Raw genomic sequence first — 15884 nt, 5'->3', positions numbered from 1 at the left:
TGTTGTCTCCAAAAATATTGAAAGGCTTCTTAAAGAGTTTACCTACTTAAATTCATATTCTTAAAAGAATGCTGTTGGTGGTGCACACACCTTTAATCCAAGCAATGGGATGCAGAGGCAGATGAATCTCGATGAGTACAAGGCCAGCCTGGTCTACAGAGTGAGTTTCAGGACAGCCAGGGTTACACAGTGAAACCCTGTCTCAAGAAACGAGAGAGAGAGAGAGAGAGAGAGAGAGAGAGAGAGAGACAGACAGAGACAGAGACAGAGACAGACAGAGAGAGACAGAGACAGACAGAGAAGAGAGACAGAGAGAGGGAGGGAGGGAGGGAGGGAGGGAGGGAGGGAGGGAGGGAGGGAGGGAGGGAGGGAGGGAGGGAGGGAGGGAGGGAAGATGTCCAGCTGGTGGCATAGCTCAGTTGGTAGCACTATTTGATCCCCAGCACTTCACAAGCCAGGAATTGGGACCATTCTCATTCAGCCCACCATACCAGTCATGGCAAGTTTTCTATCAGTGTTTTTTCTCGTCACTTGATATATATTATCTGTAGAAATAGGATTTTCCTTTGAGGGCAGTACAATCATACTATCACTGTCAGGTGATGAATTAATATGGAACATCATTAAAAGAAGATGGTGCTAGATGGGTAGATGGGGGGGGGCGACACAGAGCTAGGACACAGATAGGATCAGTGACATAAAGAATTTCTGCCTACTTTCTGCTGCCAGTTGCCAAGAGAGTTGACTTTTTTTGGCCACAGTTTTTAAGTCTCGCCAGTCATCCATTGATTACACTTGTAGGATTTTATAGTCACAGCACTATTCTAGGGTTGTTGGTTTTTCCCCTCAAATAATGATAGTTGTCATCGTATTCACTGGTTTCTATTGTTGCTTTGTTCACTTATTGATTGTAAGATAAGAATGTCCCCCTTCCTTCCTTTGAGAAGCAGACAATGCCTTTAATAGAAATATATACAGTCCCTGAGAAATCTCTCACTATCTTGGAAGCAGTCTTTGGGTTTTAATAACATCATTAAATGTTCACATCAAAATTTAAATTAGCGACACTTCAATATTTGGTATTCTGTCTCTTAATAGATGTGGGAGAAGAAGTTTATGACGATGTGGATGCCTCCGACTTCCCTGCTCCACCTGCGGAGATGAGGTCATTAAAACGTTTTGGTTACCATGAAATGTTGACGTGGAAACTGCTCAGCAATATTGGACTGGAGTAAAACTCCAGCGTGGTGTGTGTGTGTGCCATGTGCGGTCATGTGGTCTCTGCCTCTCTTTGCTCATGCTCTGCTTATTTCTGAGCACAGCTCTCAGCTCAGAGCTAAGTCTGCTAGCAAGTTATCCTTAGCACCCCCCTCCTCTACCCTTCCCCATCCTTTCTCCTGACCTCAGACACTGGTTCTGCCCCCTGTTCCCTGACTAATCTCTGCTGGTTGCTGGTGACTCACTGCTGTCTGTATTCCCTAATTTACTGGGAATGTATACTTGAGATTCTGTTCACAGTAATTTTATGATTCATCTTCTCTTTTGTTTTTACCCTTTTCCCCAGTATTTTTCCTTGAATGTACTTCCTTTCTATCCCAGCCCTCTTCATTCTTCTTCCCTGTCCTCCATCAATGGTTACAGAATTTGTTGCTTAAAAGGACTTTCATGTATGTCCTTTGGGATTCTCAAAAGTTTTATGCACATTTCTTTTTTAAGTAAACAGTAATCACTAACTTCAGTTTATCTGAGGTCTGCATTTAACTTTAAGGTTAAAAGCATATGAAAATAAGTTAATATCAGTTAGCCCAAAAGGAGTGCCCTTTGAAAATTTTTCTGAGGTAGAATATAATGTACTAAAACACTTGCTCATTTTTTAATAGCTGTGTGAAATGACCTGTGTACAAAAGCTAGGAAACTCCAACAGTGCCCTCAAGAAAGAGATGAATGAAAATAAAATGGTATACTTGATTAGTTAAAAGGAAAAACTTACATTAATAATTTGAGTCATGCCTGCTGAGCTGTACTTAAGAATGCATGAGAGAACATCAACTATTTAGTCTCACCACGTTAAGCCAATTTACGAAACTAGAAACAGTATCAAGATCAAAAAAACTGAAGGCAAAATATACCGCTGGTCACAAATGAAAATCAAGTTCTACAGGCAAAACAAGCAACACAGATGGAAAGAAGGCCTGCCTCCCCTAAGCTGTCTGTGACAGGGAAATCTGCCTCCCCTGAGCTGTCTGTGACAGGGAAATCCGCTCTCAGTAAATTGTTCTCTTAATAGTCATCACCACCAGGACCATGTGCCTGACTTTGATGGATTTCAATATATTTTTCATTCTTATATTACTCTGGAAACATCCCCACATTCCATGAGCTAGCTAGCTCTCCGGGAACCCAGAATCCTATCCTGGCCCTTTTCTTGGAGGAAAACAAACTCCAGCTGATTAAACTTGATCAAAGATGACTTTTCCCCCTACCCATTGCTTACTTTCAGAAATTAAAACAATTCTATATTTTAAACACAGTATTCTATTTTGGAATAAGTTATTTTCAAAAATAGCTTGTGGAGCATTTTCAGCATTCATCCATGCTCTGATCATCCCAGAGAGCTAATCTGGGCCAGCAGCTTCACAAGTGCTCAGATCAGGAAAGGCAATAGATCTTAGGGATAGAAGCAAGACTGGAGGTAGAATGGCCCTCGTTCTTTTCACAGTGAACAAGATAAATGCTTTAAAAGAAAGAAAAAAATAGAACCAAACATTTTAAAGAAGCCACAAGCAAATTTTTTCTAAATAATCAAAAGGAAAATGCCAGTGTCAAATTTCCACTATTCACAAATATTCTAGTACTTTAAAAAAAAAAAAAACTCCCTTCTACAGGCAGTCACACTTCTTCCTACTTTGCCTTGAACTTTTAGTTCCCAGTGAGCAATTTAATATAGTCTCCAAGATAAAGCTTGACTATAGACTATATTAGCTATTATCTTTAAGATGCTCCCTTATGACCAGCACTTCCTGTCTTCGGTGCTGCCTCCATTTATTTCTGTAATATTTCTCTGCCAGAAATCAAGTCTAGGGTGTGCTATGTGAATGCTCCCCCACTGAACTCCATCTCCTCTCTTATAGCTCCCTTTTAATTAGATGTGAAAATACTAAGTTAAATACATTTTATGAGCCATAAAATCTCAGTTCTTTAAAAAAGCATTTTGATCCTTTTTAGTAACATTATCTCTGCCATTCAGCTTTCTACAAAGAACTAGAAAATGCACGGGGCTCAAGTATAGGTTTAATCACACGAAACCGTGGTATGAAACTCTGTTTCACCTTATTCGGTGTTATGATGGGTTCAATCTGACCTTTCACTTACAGCTTAAGTTATGTGTATTATTTAATGATGGACCCCTTCTACATGTCAGAAACCTGTCATTGATTATAACAATCAGTACTAAATTGAAAACATTGAACAAAAATTTATTATTATATGATGGGCATGGTGGCACACACCTTTAATCCCAGCACTTAGAAGGCAGAGGCAGGTGGCAGATGTATCTCTGTGAGTTTGAGGCCAGCCTGGCCTACTTAATGAGTTCCAGTGTATATTGTAAGTCCTTGTCACAAAAAAAAAGAGAAGAAAAATAAAAACAAAAAACAAACCATTGAAAATTTTAATGTTAAGAATTAAGTCTCAGGCTGGGTGGTGGTCGCACATACCTTTAATCCCAACATTTGCGAGGCAGAGACAGGTGGACTTCTATGAGTTCGAGACTAGTCTAGTCTACAGAGGAATTTCCAGGACAGCCAAGGCTACACAGAGAAACCCTGTCTCAAAAAACAAAACAAAAACAGAGAATTAAGTCTCTACTATGATCTGTTATTTTCTGTTTCTCAAAGTGTTGGTTTATATATGTTCTATTACCCTAGTCAAGGAATTAATGTTGGAAAGACAAAAACAGAAGAAAAAGATCCCAAGAAGCTAAAAAAACAGGAGAAAGAAGAAAAAGATCTAAGGAAAAAATTTAAGGTATGTATTATTTATTATTTGATTCAGAGATCAAAGTACTGATGAAAAAATTTCAAAATAACAAAGTATATTCTTTTAGAGTATGGTAAACAATACTAGCACTATCTTTCATAACTTTTCTTTGTTCCAAATATGTTGTAAATTTAAATTTATTCCTACAATAAATTAAGCAAGTAAGCATCCATGCTAATATCCTCCACACTGTGATAACCATTTAAATTTAGACCTTTGACCTTTGGTAAAGTGATAACCTATAAATTTTTGTTATGTGAAGTTGGTGAGGTTATGAGGTGTCTTAGTTGTTGCCTCATGGCTATGATAAAATTCCCAGATAAAAGCATCTTGAAGGACAAGGGGTTTCTTTGGCTCACAGTTCAAGGCTACAGTATGTCATGGAAAAATCAGAGACAGGAGCTTGATGGAGTTGGTCTCATTGTGTCTGCAGTCACAAAGCAGAGAGACACACATGCATGCATACTAGAGTGTACCTTGTTTTCTCCATTTGATACAGTCCAGCATCCCCTGACCAGGGACTAGTCCCACTCAGAAGTAACATAGTTCTTCCTATATTAATTAGCAAACTCAAGATGACCCCCCACAGGCATGTCCAGAACACAAACCTTCTTAATAAACTTGTCAATGAATGAATGACTGTAGTAATATGTATCAATAATTTCGATGTTTACTTATTTCAGTACGATGGTGAAATTCGAGTTCTCTATTCAACGAAAGTTGCTTCCTCCATAACTTCTAAAAAGTGGGGAGCTAGAGAGCTGCAAATAAAACCCGGAGAATCGCTTGAAGTGATTCAAAGCACAGACGACACCAAAGTTCTCTGCAGGAATGAAGAAGGCAAATGTAAGTCCCCCCTGAAGCCACACTGTGCGACTGACGGTGGGTGGGCTGCAGCGGTCGCTCATCTCTACTAACTCGCTTTGTTCTGCGGTTTATGGGTTGCAGGACATATTAGGAAATTGGAGATTCTGGTATGCTGAAATCAACAAATTCTACTTTAATGTCTATAAGAAGCTTTTGAGATTATAATAGAATTACATCATTTCCCTCCATATCTTTCCTGTCTCCAATCTCTCCCTAGTACCCCTGTTGTTGAATTGGTGTGCCTATTTAATTTTATTTTTTGACTTTTCAGACTACCTGATTTTCATACTATTTATGAAATCCCTTTCTTGGCTGGTATCCTTGACCATTCTTAATTTCCTTCAAGTCTGATCTATTCTCTACACACTCACTAGTACTTGGAATGGTTGCTGTAGAAACTTATCCCTCCCTCCTCTCAATCACTGCAAATGGCCTTGCAAATGGTATCTATCTTTCCCACATTCTCATCCAGCCCACTCCTATGTGAGCCAAATGTTTTCAAGAGCCCACACTGTCTTTAGGATAGCATATACTAAATGCCCTTCGTCATCCAGCCTCACAGACAGCAACTGCAGTTTGCTGTCTAGCACAGACATCCAAAAGTAAAGGACGTGTTTGTCATTCCCTGAATAAATTTTTCTGGTTCATCCCACTGTGCTACTTTATTTGACTTGGAATGCATAACTGTCCATTAAAAACAGCTCAGTGATCATCTTAAATTGGAAGCATCCTTACTCCTTACTCTCCCAGCTACCCAAGGAGGCTGCATTTCTCCCCAACCAAACCACTTTGACTTCTGAGTGGTTTGTTTCATGAATTTGCTGCTCTTCTTAGGCTTCAAGCCCACACAGAACCTCAGTGAAGTGTTCTTGATGTTGGATTGTTGGCACTGGCATAGTGTCTCAAACTTGGAGTTAGACTGGGAAGATTCAAAATAACTCTAGATGTCTAGTATAACAACCAGATAAAAGTCCTACATAAACACTCACATAAACGTCTGCTGGATAGTTTGACTGGTTAGCAGACAGTTCTCTGGCTTGGCCTGATAAGCACTGTTAGCTTGTGAATCATTAAAGACTCTAAATCTGTTCCTTCCTTATTTTTACATCTTCTCATGACCAGCAATGGGTGTTTTGCAGTTCAGCAACAGCATGACTAATGTTTTCCTCCCTCTCCGTTCTTCTTCAAGCTACCACAGAAAAGAACGCAACCTAAGGTTTATAGCAAGTAAACGAGAGGTTAAAGCACAAAGGACAATCTCTTTGCCGCTATGTGGAGCAAGAGCCTCAAGTGTAAACATTATTAATTCAGTCGGGTCTCACCCAGAGACATTTGGCAAGTGTGAACTGTGTAGGCAGTGACATCATAAATATATATATATTTCTGGCACATTCTCAAAAGTTTAAAATTGCTAGCTAATATTTGCATACGTTCTACAATCTGATGCTCATGAGCTGAGAGTTTTCCCACCTCCTGTCACTGGAGAAAACTTCCTACAAAAAAAGAAAGAAAAAACTGAGGCATGAAAAAGGAGTTATTTGGGCTATAATGTTCTGTTTCCTTTAGGCATCAGATAAAGATTTCTGAGAGCTTTGCTGTCACAAAGCTAGTTAATAATTTCTTTTTTTTTTTTGCTTTTTTTTTTTAACAAAGCATGCTCATTGGAAAAAATTTATTCAGAAACTTCAAAAGTCAGTCTGTGTGAGCACACACCTAAAATCCCAGTATTTGGGAGACTGACTGAGGAACAGCACTTGAAACCAGGAGTTCAAGGACAGCCTGGGCAATGTAGTGAAAACTCACCTCAAAAGTAGTAAAAATTAAATTGAATGAATGAATGAATAAATAAAATGTTTGAAGTCATTATGGTAAAAAGACTCAGAAACAATACAAAGAGAGAGAGAAAAAAGGAGAAAGATTAGTTCTTGTGAAAACCAAAATAATAAATTACATTCAGTTTTAGACACCACTCACTGTGTCTCATTTCCTTTCAAGTTTGACATTGGTTCACTTGCCTGAGCGAGTCCACACAGTACGATTATATGTTTTTAACTGTGGGAGGCCAAATTCAGCAGCTTAACTTTATTTTCTGCAAATACAACACATGCCGTAAACAGGCAATAGATGCCATTTCAATCAAGGAAAAACTGAAAACTACAAAACCACGTAATTTCTATTTTTTCAAGGCTATTATCTATTTCCTTAGAAATTCCATATTTCTAATGTCCCCTCACGGGTGAGTTGTTAGTCCTGGGACACATCTATCCCATGGCAAGCCAGCACTTTAGGAGGAAACTGACGGGCACATATGGGAGATGGGTGTTACATTCCTAACTGTTCTACCCCACTACATATCCCAAGACATTTGTTCCAGCCACTGTGTTCTGCTCTGTACGCGGGAGTCTTCCAAATAACAACTTTCTGTATCATGTGAGAATCCAGGGCACATCAGCTTCCTAATATTGCAAGGCTAAACATAGTGGCCGTTCTGCACCATAACCATGACTTTGTTTTGTTTTGTGGGTTCTTTTGTATTTTCTATTAATATCTCATATTGGTAAGCGAACATGAACCATGCGAACAATGAGAACATTTTCTTCCTGCATAAAAAAAAGAATTTCTGGGAACTATACTGCCAAGATTACATGGCGAGCCATGGCAAGTCACTCATTTTGACTCTATCATGAGCTGTCCTTGAATAAAATACAGTCTTAGCCCTTGAAAGTGCTAGACAGCAAGGCCTATGTGACATTAAAAGTCAGTATTCCTGTAAAAACACTATGTAAGTGGTTTATAGTTAGTGAGCCCGACATCATCACATGATCAAAGAACTAAAATAGGGTGAAACAGCCTCATCCTGCATGTGACCACCTACATTGTCCTAAATATTCAGTCATTGATACCTCCCTTCCTCCCCTCACATATATACCGCAAAGAAGAGACAGAGAGAGGGAGAGAGAAAAAAACAGAATTAAACAATAGTATCTGCAAAGGAATCATCAACAGAAGATAAAGATGTATGCTCTTGAGAGTATAAGAGAATATAGCTTTTAGAATTAACTCATAAAGGTGAGATAATTAGCTGTACATTATTAATTATTAACTTTGACCATGTAAAGGACTGTTAGTAGTGGTTTAACCAGGTCTGCGAATTTTTTTTATTATAATTGTGTTTTAAATTAAAAGTGATTTAATTGAAAAGTAAATTACCTAAAAACATCAGCAAATAATAATCTTAATCTTCAAAAAGGTGGTTAAGCCATCTTTAGTTTTAATTTCACAAATTTTATTTCTCATGATCTTCCTGGGGATCTTTTTAATGAAGACATTTAATATTAGAGAAATATTAATCTTTTTCAGCAGGTCATAACTTGGTGCATATACTGATAAGGCCTGGCAACCTGAGTTCAATCCCTGCAACTCACATAGGAGAGAACAGATTTCTGCCAGTCATCTTCTGACCTCAATATGATTATATTAAACAAAATAAACCCAATTCAGAAATACAAATGCCCCATGTTTTCTCTCATATGTAGAACCGATATCTAAATGTGTATGTGGGAGGAAGGCCTAGGAAGAAGAGCATAGGAGGGGGAAGGGGGACCTTGGAGGAAGGAAAGGGGTAATGGAATTCGTGTGGCAAGAAAACAGAAGGAAGACTCTTTGGAAGGAGGGAGGAAATCACCAAGAGAAGGGCAGGAGACACAGGGAAGGCAGCCAGAGGAGGAAAGAAAAAAGACAAAAAATATAAGGATTTATGTGTGAAAATACCATAGTGATGTTATCTTTTTTGCTGTCTTTAAAAAATTAATAAAAAGAAAAACATAGGTTAGGGGAGGGATCAGTGATAGATGCTAAGTGGGGGAGAATAAGCGTGGGTAATGCGGGCATAAACATGATCAAATTACCCCCTGAGCATGTTCTGTATAGATATAATTATTTAATATATTATCCTTTTAAATATTTTTAAAAATCTGTCTGTGTGGCTGTGTCATGAGTGGGTGCCTGAAGAGTCCAGAATAGGGTATAAGATCCCCTGGAACTGGAGTTATGGGCAGTTATGAGTTATTTGATGTGAATCTGGGCATCAGATTGTGTGCTGTGGATAAGAAGGGGCCCCTTAATCTCTGAGTCATCTCTCCAGTCCCTCGGTATTCTATCTTGTTATAATTATTCCCTTGTATGTCAACTTTGGGAACTAGACATTAAGTAACTTTCAAAGCTCTATCTGGAATTAAATACATTTCCTCTTTCCCTTTTTAGACGGCTACGTTCTTCGGAGTTACCTGGTGGACAAGTAAGGCCATTATTTTCTTCTATTATCACTGTATTTGTTAAGAGACTCTTCTGGTTTCCTTAAGGAGTCATTTCCAGAATGCCATGGATTGATCAATGTATTATATTTGTTTCAATATAGTAGTACCAATAACAACGCTGAATATGCTCATCTGAATTAGGAAGAAAGTCTATCTCACTCATGGTGAATAGTCTTATATACTCCATGAGCTGTCTGTTTAGCAAACCCGGAAGACACACAGGGAAAGCACTACCCTTTCCACTAACTGTTTGCATTTTGTTCATTAATTATTATAGTAGTAGAACAGAACGAGCTAGATCCAAATGGTGTGTGCCGTAGGTACTAATATCATCAGTTAATAGCTCATAGTTTAGCTCCTAACTGAAGATTTTTCTATACTCACACCGAGCATAGTGCTCTCTTCTGTTGCCTTATTGTCAGTATGCCCCCTCAAAAGAGATAGTAATCAATGACTCTTGTATTCTTATGAATAAGACCTTTTCACTGTCTGTCACAGCCTGGTACTTGTAAGCCCTTGGATTCCTCTAAAACACTTTAAGATTCTGCAGCAAGACACCCAGAGCAGAAAATTAACCCCACTATATTTGTAAAAACTGACATAATGAAAGAATCAGGGATTCACAACCCGTTTACCATAAGCAGCAGGACACCCATGTGAACAGGGCATTGCATGTTAAGAGTTCTGTCCGCGAACCAATAGAGAGCGGACAGGGGAACAGCCCTAACATCTGTGTTTTCTTCAGCATCTGTATTACACTGGTGGGCACGGGATATCTGAAAGGCTTTGTTCTAAGAAAGGTGCACATTTTCTGGGAAGAACGCGTCACAGATAGGAGCACATCTTCATCTGTGATGACTTCAGGATGGTAAAAAGAAAACGGAGAAAGGACACTCAGTGGCTATTGGCTCGCTACCTGTTAAAAGGCATACATCAATAAACATTTGTGGACTAAACAGCAGGAAAATCTGTCCTCTGCATTCACATCAGATTTCCACTAGTCAAATGCTCCCTCAGCCTCAGAGACAGGATCCAAACAGAAGACATAGGGAGCGTACAGCATCTGCCACAGTTGGCAGAAACAAGGGACCTCGTGCTGCTGCGATAAAGCCCAGAGATAGGGCAGGAACCAAGAGCATGTCCACCCTCACAGCTCTGAAGCCAGGCACTGCATCCTCCATTTCAAGATTATGGTCATAATTATAATATATTTTTATATTGTTTATAAATCACTCATTTGACTATGCACCCTTGCAATCAAAGCTTACATCTGGCTCATAGTTGTCTCCCAGCATATGAGAACAACTCAGTGTTTGTTAATGAAATATTTCATAAAGCTGCAGGGCTAAGCAAACCCTGAAAGTGTATACAAGAATTACTGCAGTGGATGTAATCTTCACAATAAGTAATATAAGAAAATTCTATGACTATATATTCCATAGTTAGTATTTAAATGCTTTAAACTTGATATTTATGCACCATAACTAGGAACACGTGAAAACAAGATAGCCATTTTCCATGCCAAATATATTGCATTCATTTAAAATTTGAAACATTTGAAACTCAAGTAAAGGTGTAGATCTAGTAATAATGACTATCAAAATTCATTGCACTTTTGGATTGAGGCCCCTGGATGAGGGTTTTGCCTTGGCAGTTCAGTTTGTTTAGTTCTGTACCCAGTTCTTAGGAATTCAGGGGGCCTATGACCTTGGCAGTGCTCAAAGTAGGGCATGATCTGTGCTCTCAAAACATCTGTCTATTATTCGGTTTGTAGAATGAACGAGAAGTAAATAAAGCCAGGGAAAGGAGAGCTAGAGATGGATGTAAAATCTCTGTCCACTTACACATGCACATCATAGCCTCGCTTTACCTCTGATGGTTCTGATATATGGCAATCATATTACTGCTAGCTTCTATATATTGATGTTGGGAAGATATTCTCTATACAATAAAAATTGTGGTTTTTCTGTGTTTACAGTGATGGAGAAATCTATGATGACATTGCGGATGGTAAGTCTTGTGCAGCTCCCACCATGGTAACTGAGAAAACAGCTTGCTGACTGAGAGCCATCAGATATGATCAGAATTTGAGTTTCTTTAAAATGTGAGGGAAAGTAATGGTCTGGTGTTGTAGAGAGAGGGAGAGGTTCACCTTCACACACGGTTAGGAAATTAAGTGAAAATAAAAGCGTATTTATTCTCCAGAATGAGAAGTATAAGACAACCATGGTAGTTCAGACCTCTAATCCTAGCACTTGGGTGGTAGAGGCAGGAAGATCAGAAGTTAAAGGGCAACCTTAACTACACAATGAAAGTTGGGGCAAGCCTAGGCTACATGAGACCTGAGTCAAGAACAACAGAACAGGAAGAGGTAGAAGGAGTGAAAAGGAGTGGAGGGAAGGGAGAACTCTTGGGTAAATTTTGTATTGTAGCATGAGTTAAGAGTTGCTGCGCTTTTTTTTTTATCAAAGAAATGCATTTGTAGTTAATAGGTAGCTTGTTTTAAAGCTAACAATATTTATATCACAGCAACCATAATGCCCAAGAAGCTAACAATAGATTATTTTTGCAGCCTATAAAATATGAAATTAACAAATCCTAAATGAACAAATGTAAAGCTGACAAATGCTAAAAGCTGTGACTAACAAATCTTTAATCAACAAACAAATACACATTTCATAACTGATAACACTACTGAAATCATCAGGTATTTTTAAATGATGATTTAAAACATTAATCTCAACAAAACGTGTGCAGTTGTCATGTTGCCCGTTAGCTGGTGTGCGTATGTGAATGTGTGTGCTTGTGTGTGTGAGCGTTTGCTTGTGTTTGGGTGTGTGTGTGTGTGACTGTGTGTGTGTTTTGTTTTGTTTTGTTTGAGAAAAGGTCTCACTACACAGCATCTGCTGGCCTGGAAGTTGCTCTCTAGATCAGGCTGGCCCTGAACACACAGATCTCCACCAGCCTCTGCTTCCTGACTGCTGGGATAAAGTTGTTTGCCAAAATACCTGGCATCATCCAGGGTTTTATTGTTGTTGTTTTGTTTTGTTTTGTTTTTTTTACATCAGTTCTGGCATCAAACCTATTCCCATAACTTGCAAGCAAATGCTTTTCTGATAATCACCTCCCAGCTCCGACCTTTTAGTCTTTAGCTTGAGAAACTTGTCAATGCTTAACTAATTTCATTTCCAAAAAAGTGATGTGATGTCAGAATAATTAATCTTCAGTCTCATTTGATGAAGAATAAATTTGTCTAGGAATGTTGTTGAAACTGGGCTATCAATGAAGGTGTCTCAGTTAGGGTTTCTATTGCTGTCTTGAAACACCACGACCAAAAGCAAGTAGGGAAGAAAGGGGTTTATTAGGCTTACACTTCCACATCATAATTCATGATTAAAGGAAGTCAGGACAGGAACTCAAATACAACAGAAGCCTGCAGACAGGAGCTGATGCAGAGGCCATGGAGGGGTGCTGCCTACCCATTTGCTCCCAATAGCTTACTCAGCCTGCTTTCTTGTAGAACCCAGGACAACCAGCCCAGGGATGGCACCACCGACAATAGCTGGGCCTTCCCCCTTCAATCACTAATTAAGAAAATGTTCTACAGGCTTGCCTACAATCTTATGGAGAAGGTTTATCAACTGAGGCTCCTTCCTCTGTGTTGACTCTAGCTTGTATCAAGTTGACATAAAACTAGCCAGTACAGAAGGTGAAATATATCTCATTTCGCTTAACTAGTTTTGTCTTCTTAATATAAAATAAGTAAGTTTTACTTTTTTTCTAAATGACAGGCATAATGACAAGTGCTTGTAATCCCAGTCCTGGGGAGGTAGAGACAGGAAGACAGTCCCTGGGGCTCCCTCTGATTAGTGGCACTGGAACCAACGAGAGACCCCGTCTCAGAGAAAGCACATGGTTCCTGAGGATGTTGCTAGAGATTGTCCTCCAACCTGCACACACACGAACACATACACACACACACATACTTGGACATATAAAAATGCTGAGTGAATAAATGAAAGTTTTCTTTTTTCTTTCAGGTTGCATCTATGACAATGACTAGCACTCAGGCCTGTTCATTCTGCTGTGACCAACATGAGGTTTTAATTGGAATGTTCTTGGTATCATAGGGGGAAAAATGAATGTACAAAAGGAAATTTTAATCTCTTTATAAAAGTTTGAAAATTTAAGCTCGGAAAATGAACTCTTTACTATGTCAGAAGATTGGCAGTGAGATATAAGAATTTATCTCCTTTCTTTGTTTTCATTTTCTTTTGTGCAGAGGAGGGTCTTACTTTGCAGTTCGGGTCTTCTTCTGGCCTCAGCCTCTCTAGTGGCTTGAGCCCACATCTGGCTTAAGGATCCCATTTACTTCAGTTATGCTTATGAAGGCACTATTTTTTTTAGACAACCATTAGGGACTCTTCCCCTCCCCTATCCCTTTTTAAAGATATAAAGAAAAAAGAAAGACATCCCAGAGGAAGAAGAAAGAAGACTGTATAAAAGGGATTCTTATTTTTAATCTCATAAGAGAACAACCTAATGATTGTGCTGCCCTTACAGTCCTTGTTCAAATTACCTACCCAGAAGAGGTGAAGCTAGCTTCTCTAGTTTCTGAAAGGCAATGGAGCAGCGATACATTAGTCTCGAAGTGTTCCCTCTCTGTTCCCTGTGAAGTCAAGTCAGCCATTCACTCAGCATGCTTTATATTCTGTATGCACATCTCAGATTACCCTGTACAAGAGTCTAAAGGAAGTCTTAGTGAGGGTTCAGGCACACATGGTTGAATCCCAGACTCTGTTTAGATACCATTGTTAACTAGAGAAATAGAAGGAGACAGTTGTGAACACTGTGAGAAAGAACCATGATGCTCATTCTCCTTTTATGGTAGCTCCTTACTGTGAGGCCTCTATGAGAGGTTTTGTGTTTTGTGGTCAACTACTTCTGAAGGACCTAGTGATGTTTACACCCACTTTACTAGAAAGTTGTTCAGCGGAAGGAACACAAGGCAATAAATCCCAGTGGTTGGCCTGGGGCGCCCCATTGAAACGCATCCCTCACCACCTCCTCCGGACTGTAAAGCACCAGCTTTTGAATGCTAAGGACATGAAGCACCGAACCAAAACCACAATGCTCAACATCCAAGAAGATAACAGATTAGAGAATGTTTTTTTTTTAAATTGGTAAATCCTAATGCTGGCTCTCTTATTGATCATGATGCTACCTTGGCAATATTCATTGCCCTCCAGTGTCCTTATAACATAGGATTCAACTACGTTTATCTCAACATTTTCCACTACCAATTTTTTCAAGCTTTTATGGTTTCCCTATCTCAGATACACACTTCAGAAGGTTTTTTCTTTTTTCTTTTACATCATTGATTAAATACTGATTAATATATTGTATATGTAAATTGCAAAGATCCAATGGAATTTCTGAAAAGTGACCGCCCTCCCCCCATTGAATTTTTTAAAAGTCAAGAATTGTATGGGATAGAGAGATAACTCAGTTGGTAAAATGCTTGTATGGCAAGTGCAAAGAATGAATTCAATCAACACATCCCAGATGACAATCATGTGTGGTGACCAGTACTTGCAATCCCAGTGCCAGGGAGGCAGAGATCGGAGGACCCCTGGGGTTCACTGGTAAGCCTGTGTATCCTAAGTGGTGAGTTCCACACCAAAGAGAGACTCTTGTCCCAGGAGATGGACAGAAACTGAGGAACAACAGTCAAGGTTATCCTCTGGAAGCTACACATATATGCCCGTACATGCATAGGAACATGCACACGCAGATTGAAAAATCTGTAAAGTAGCAGGTCTTCAGAAGGTTAGATTCAGGGTTTCTATTAAGTGTTTTTGAAATGTTAGAAATGTCAGCTTCTACAGCTCAGTTTATAGACTGCAGGGCTCTGAGTCTCCTGGGTGGGAATTGACTCATCTCAGCTAGCCTTTGATTGGAAGTTCTTTGGTGATATTAGTCAGCATGCTTCCTTGAGACGAACTTCTTTTGTCACTAGATACAAATTTCATGGCTCAAAAGGGACTGTGTGTTAACTTTGGGATCAAATATAGGTTAAATGCTGACTGTATTTCCAGTAATTTTCTGTGATTAAGAGTTGCACGGATTCAATGTAAATGTTAGGCTTTAAAAATCCCAAATTAGATCAAGAGACTATTTCAGCTTTGGTTTATATTCAAAGAAATGGACGGATACCTGTGAGAGACGTATGTAATAATTATTTAATATATATTTGAAGTGTTAATTTTAATATACTAAATGTGATTTTGTTATCGATTGTGTGTGGAATTTTGTCATGTGAGAAGAGTGGCCAATAAAATAAATACCTTTCCAGCAAGTGACCCGGCCTCCCACTTCTGTACTCATCAAGGTCATCAGCTTTCCTCTCCCTTGAGGTGGTTCTGTCTACAGAAGAGCCCTATCTTCACCATCCTCCGTGTCTTGTTCAGCCTCCTATTCCCAGCCACTCTCCCTGCTGCCTCTTGATACATTGTTTCCTATTTTGTCTTAGTAAGAGGCAACTAAGTACAATTCTCTCCAACTCCCTGCAACATAAACTTAACCCATGTTCAGAATACTAAGAGAACAAGACATCATGACCTGAATTCAAAGCCATAACCAAGCGTCCCTTTCCTCCTAACT

General features: G+C 39.1%; 1 protein-coding gene across 4 annotated transcripts in view; it reads left to right on the top strand.

Annotated features, from left to right (window-relative positions):
* The window catches only part of Fyb1 (FYN binding protein 1), a 126928-nt gene extending 111345 nt beyond the window's left edge, over positions 1-15583 (top strand). For 2 of the 4 annotated variants that reach the window (XM_075975947.1, XM_075975948.1), the window contains exons 14-19: positions 1099-1165; positions 3927-4026; positions 4722-4884; positions 9169-9202; positions 11200-11231; positions 13262-15583. In XM_075975947.1, the coding sequence (XP_075832062.1) occupies positions 1099-1165; positions 3927-4026; positions 4722-4884; positions 9169-9202; positions 11200-11231; positions 13262-13284 (419 nt within the window). In that variant the 3' untranslated portion in view covers positions 13285-15583. Of the gene's footprint in view, positions 1-1098; positions 1166-3926; positions 4027-4721; positions 4885-9168; positions 9203-11199; positions 11232-13261 lie in introns of those variants that run through there. The other 2 variants (XM_075975949.1, XR_012910876.1) reach the window with 2 other exon arrangements.
* Positions 15584-15884: the final 301 nt, after the last annotated feature.

The sequence above is a fragment of the Microtus pennsylvanicus genome, chromosome 6, assembly GCF_037038515.1.
Source record: "Microtus pennsylvanicus isolate mMicPen1 chromosome 6, mMicPen1.hap1, whole genome shotgun sequence".
Taxonomy (NCBI): Eukaryota; Metazoa; Chordata; class Mammalia; order Rodentia; family Cricetidae; genus Microtus; species Microtus pennsylvanicus.
Note: the sequence above shows the minus strand (reverse complement) of the source record. Positions and strands in the feature narration are given on the sequence as shown.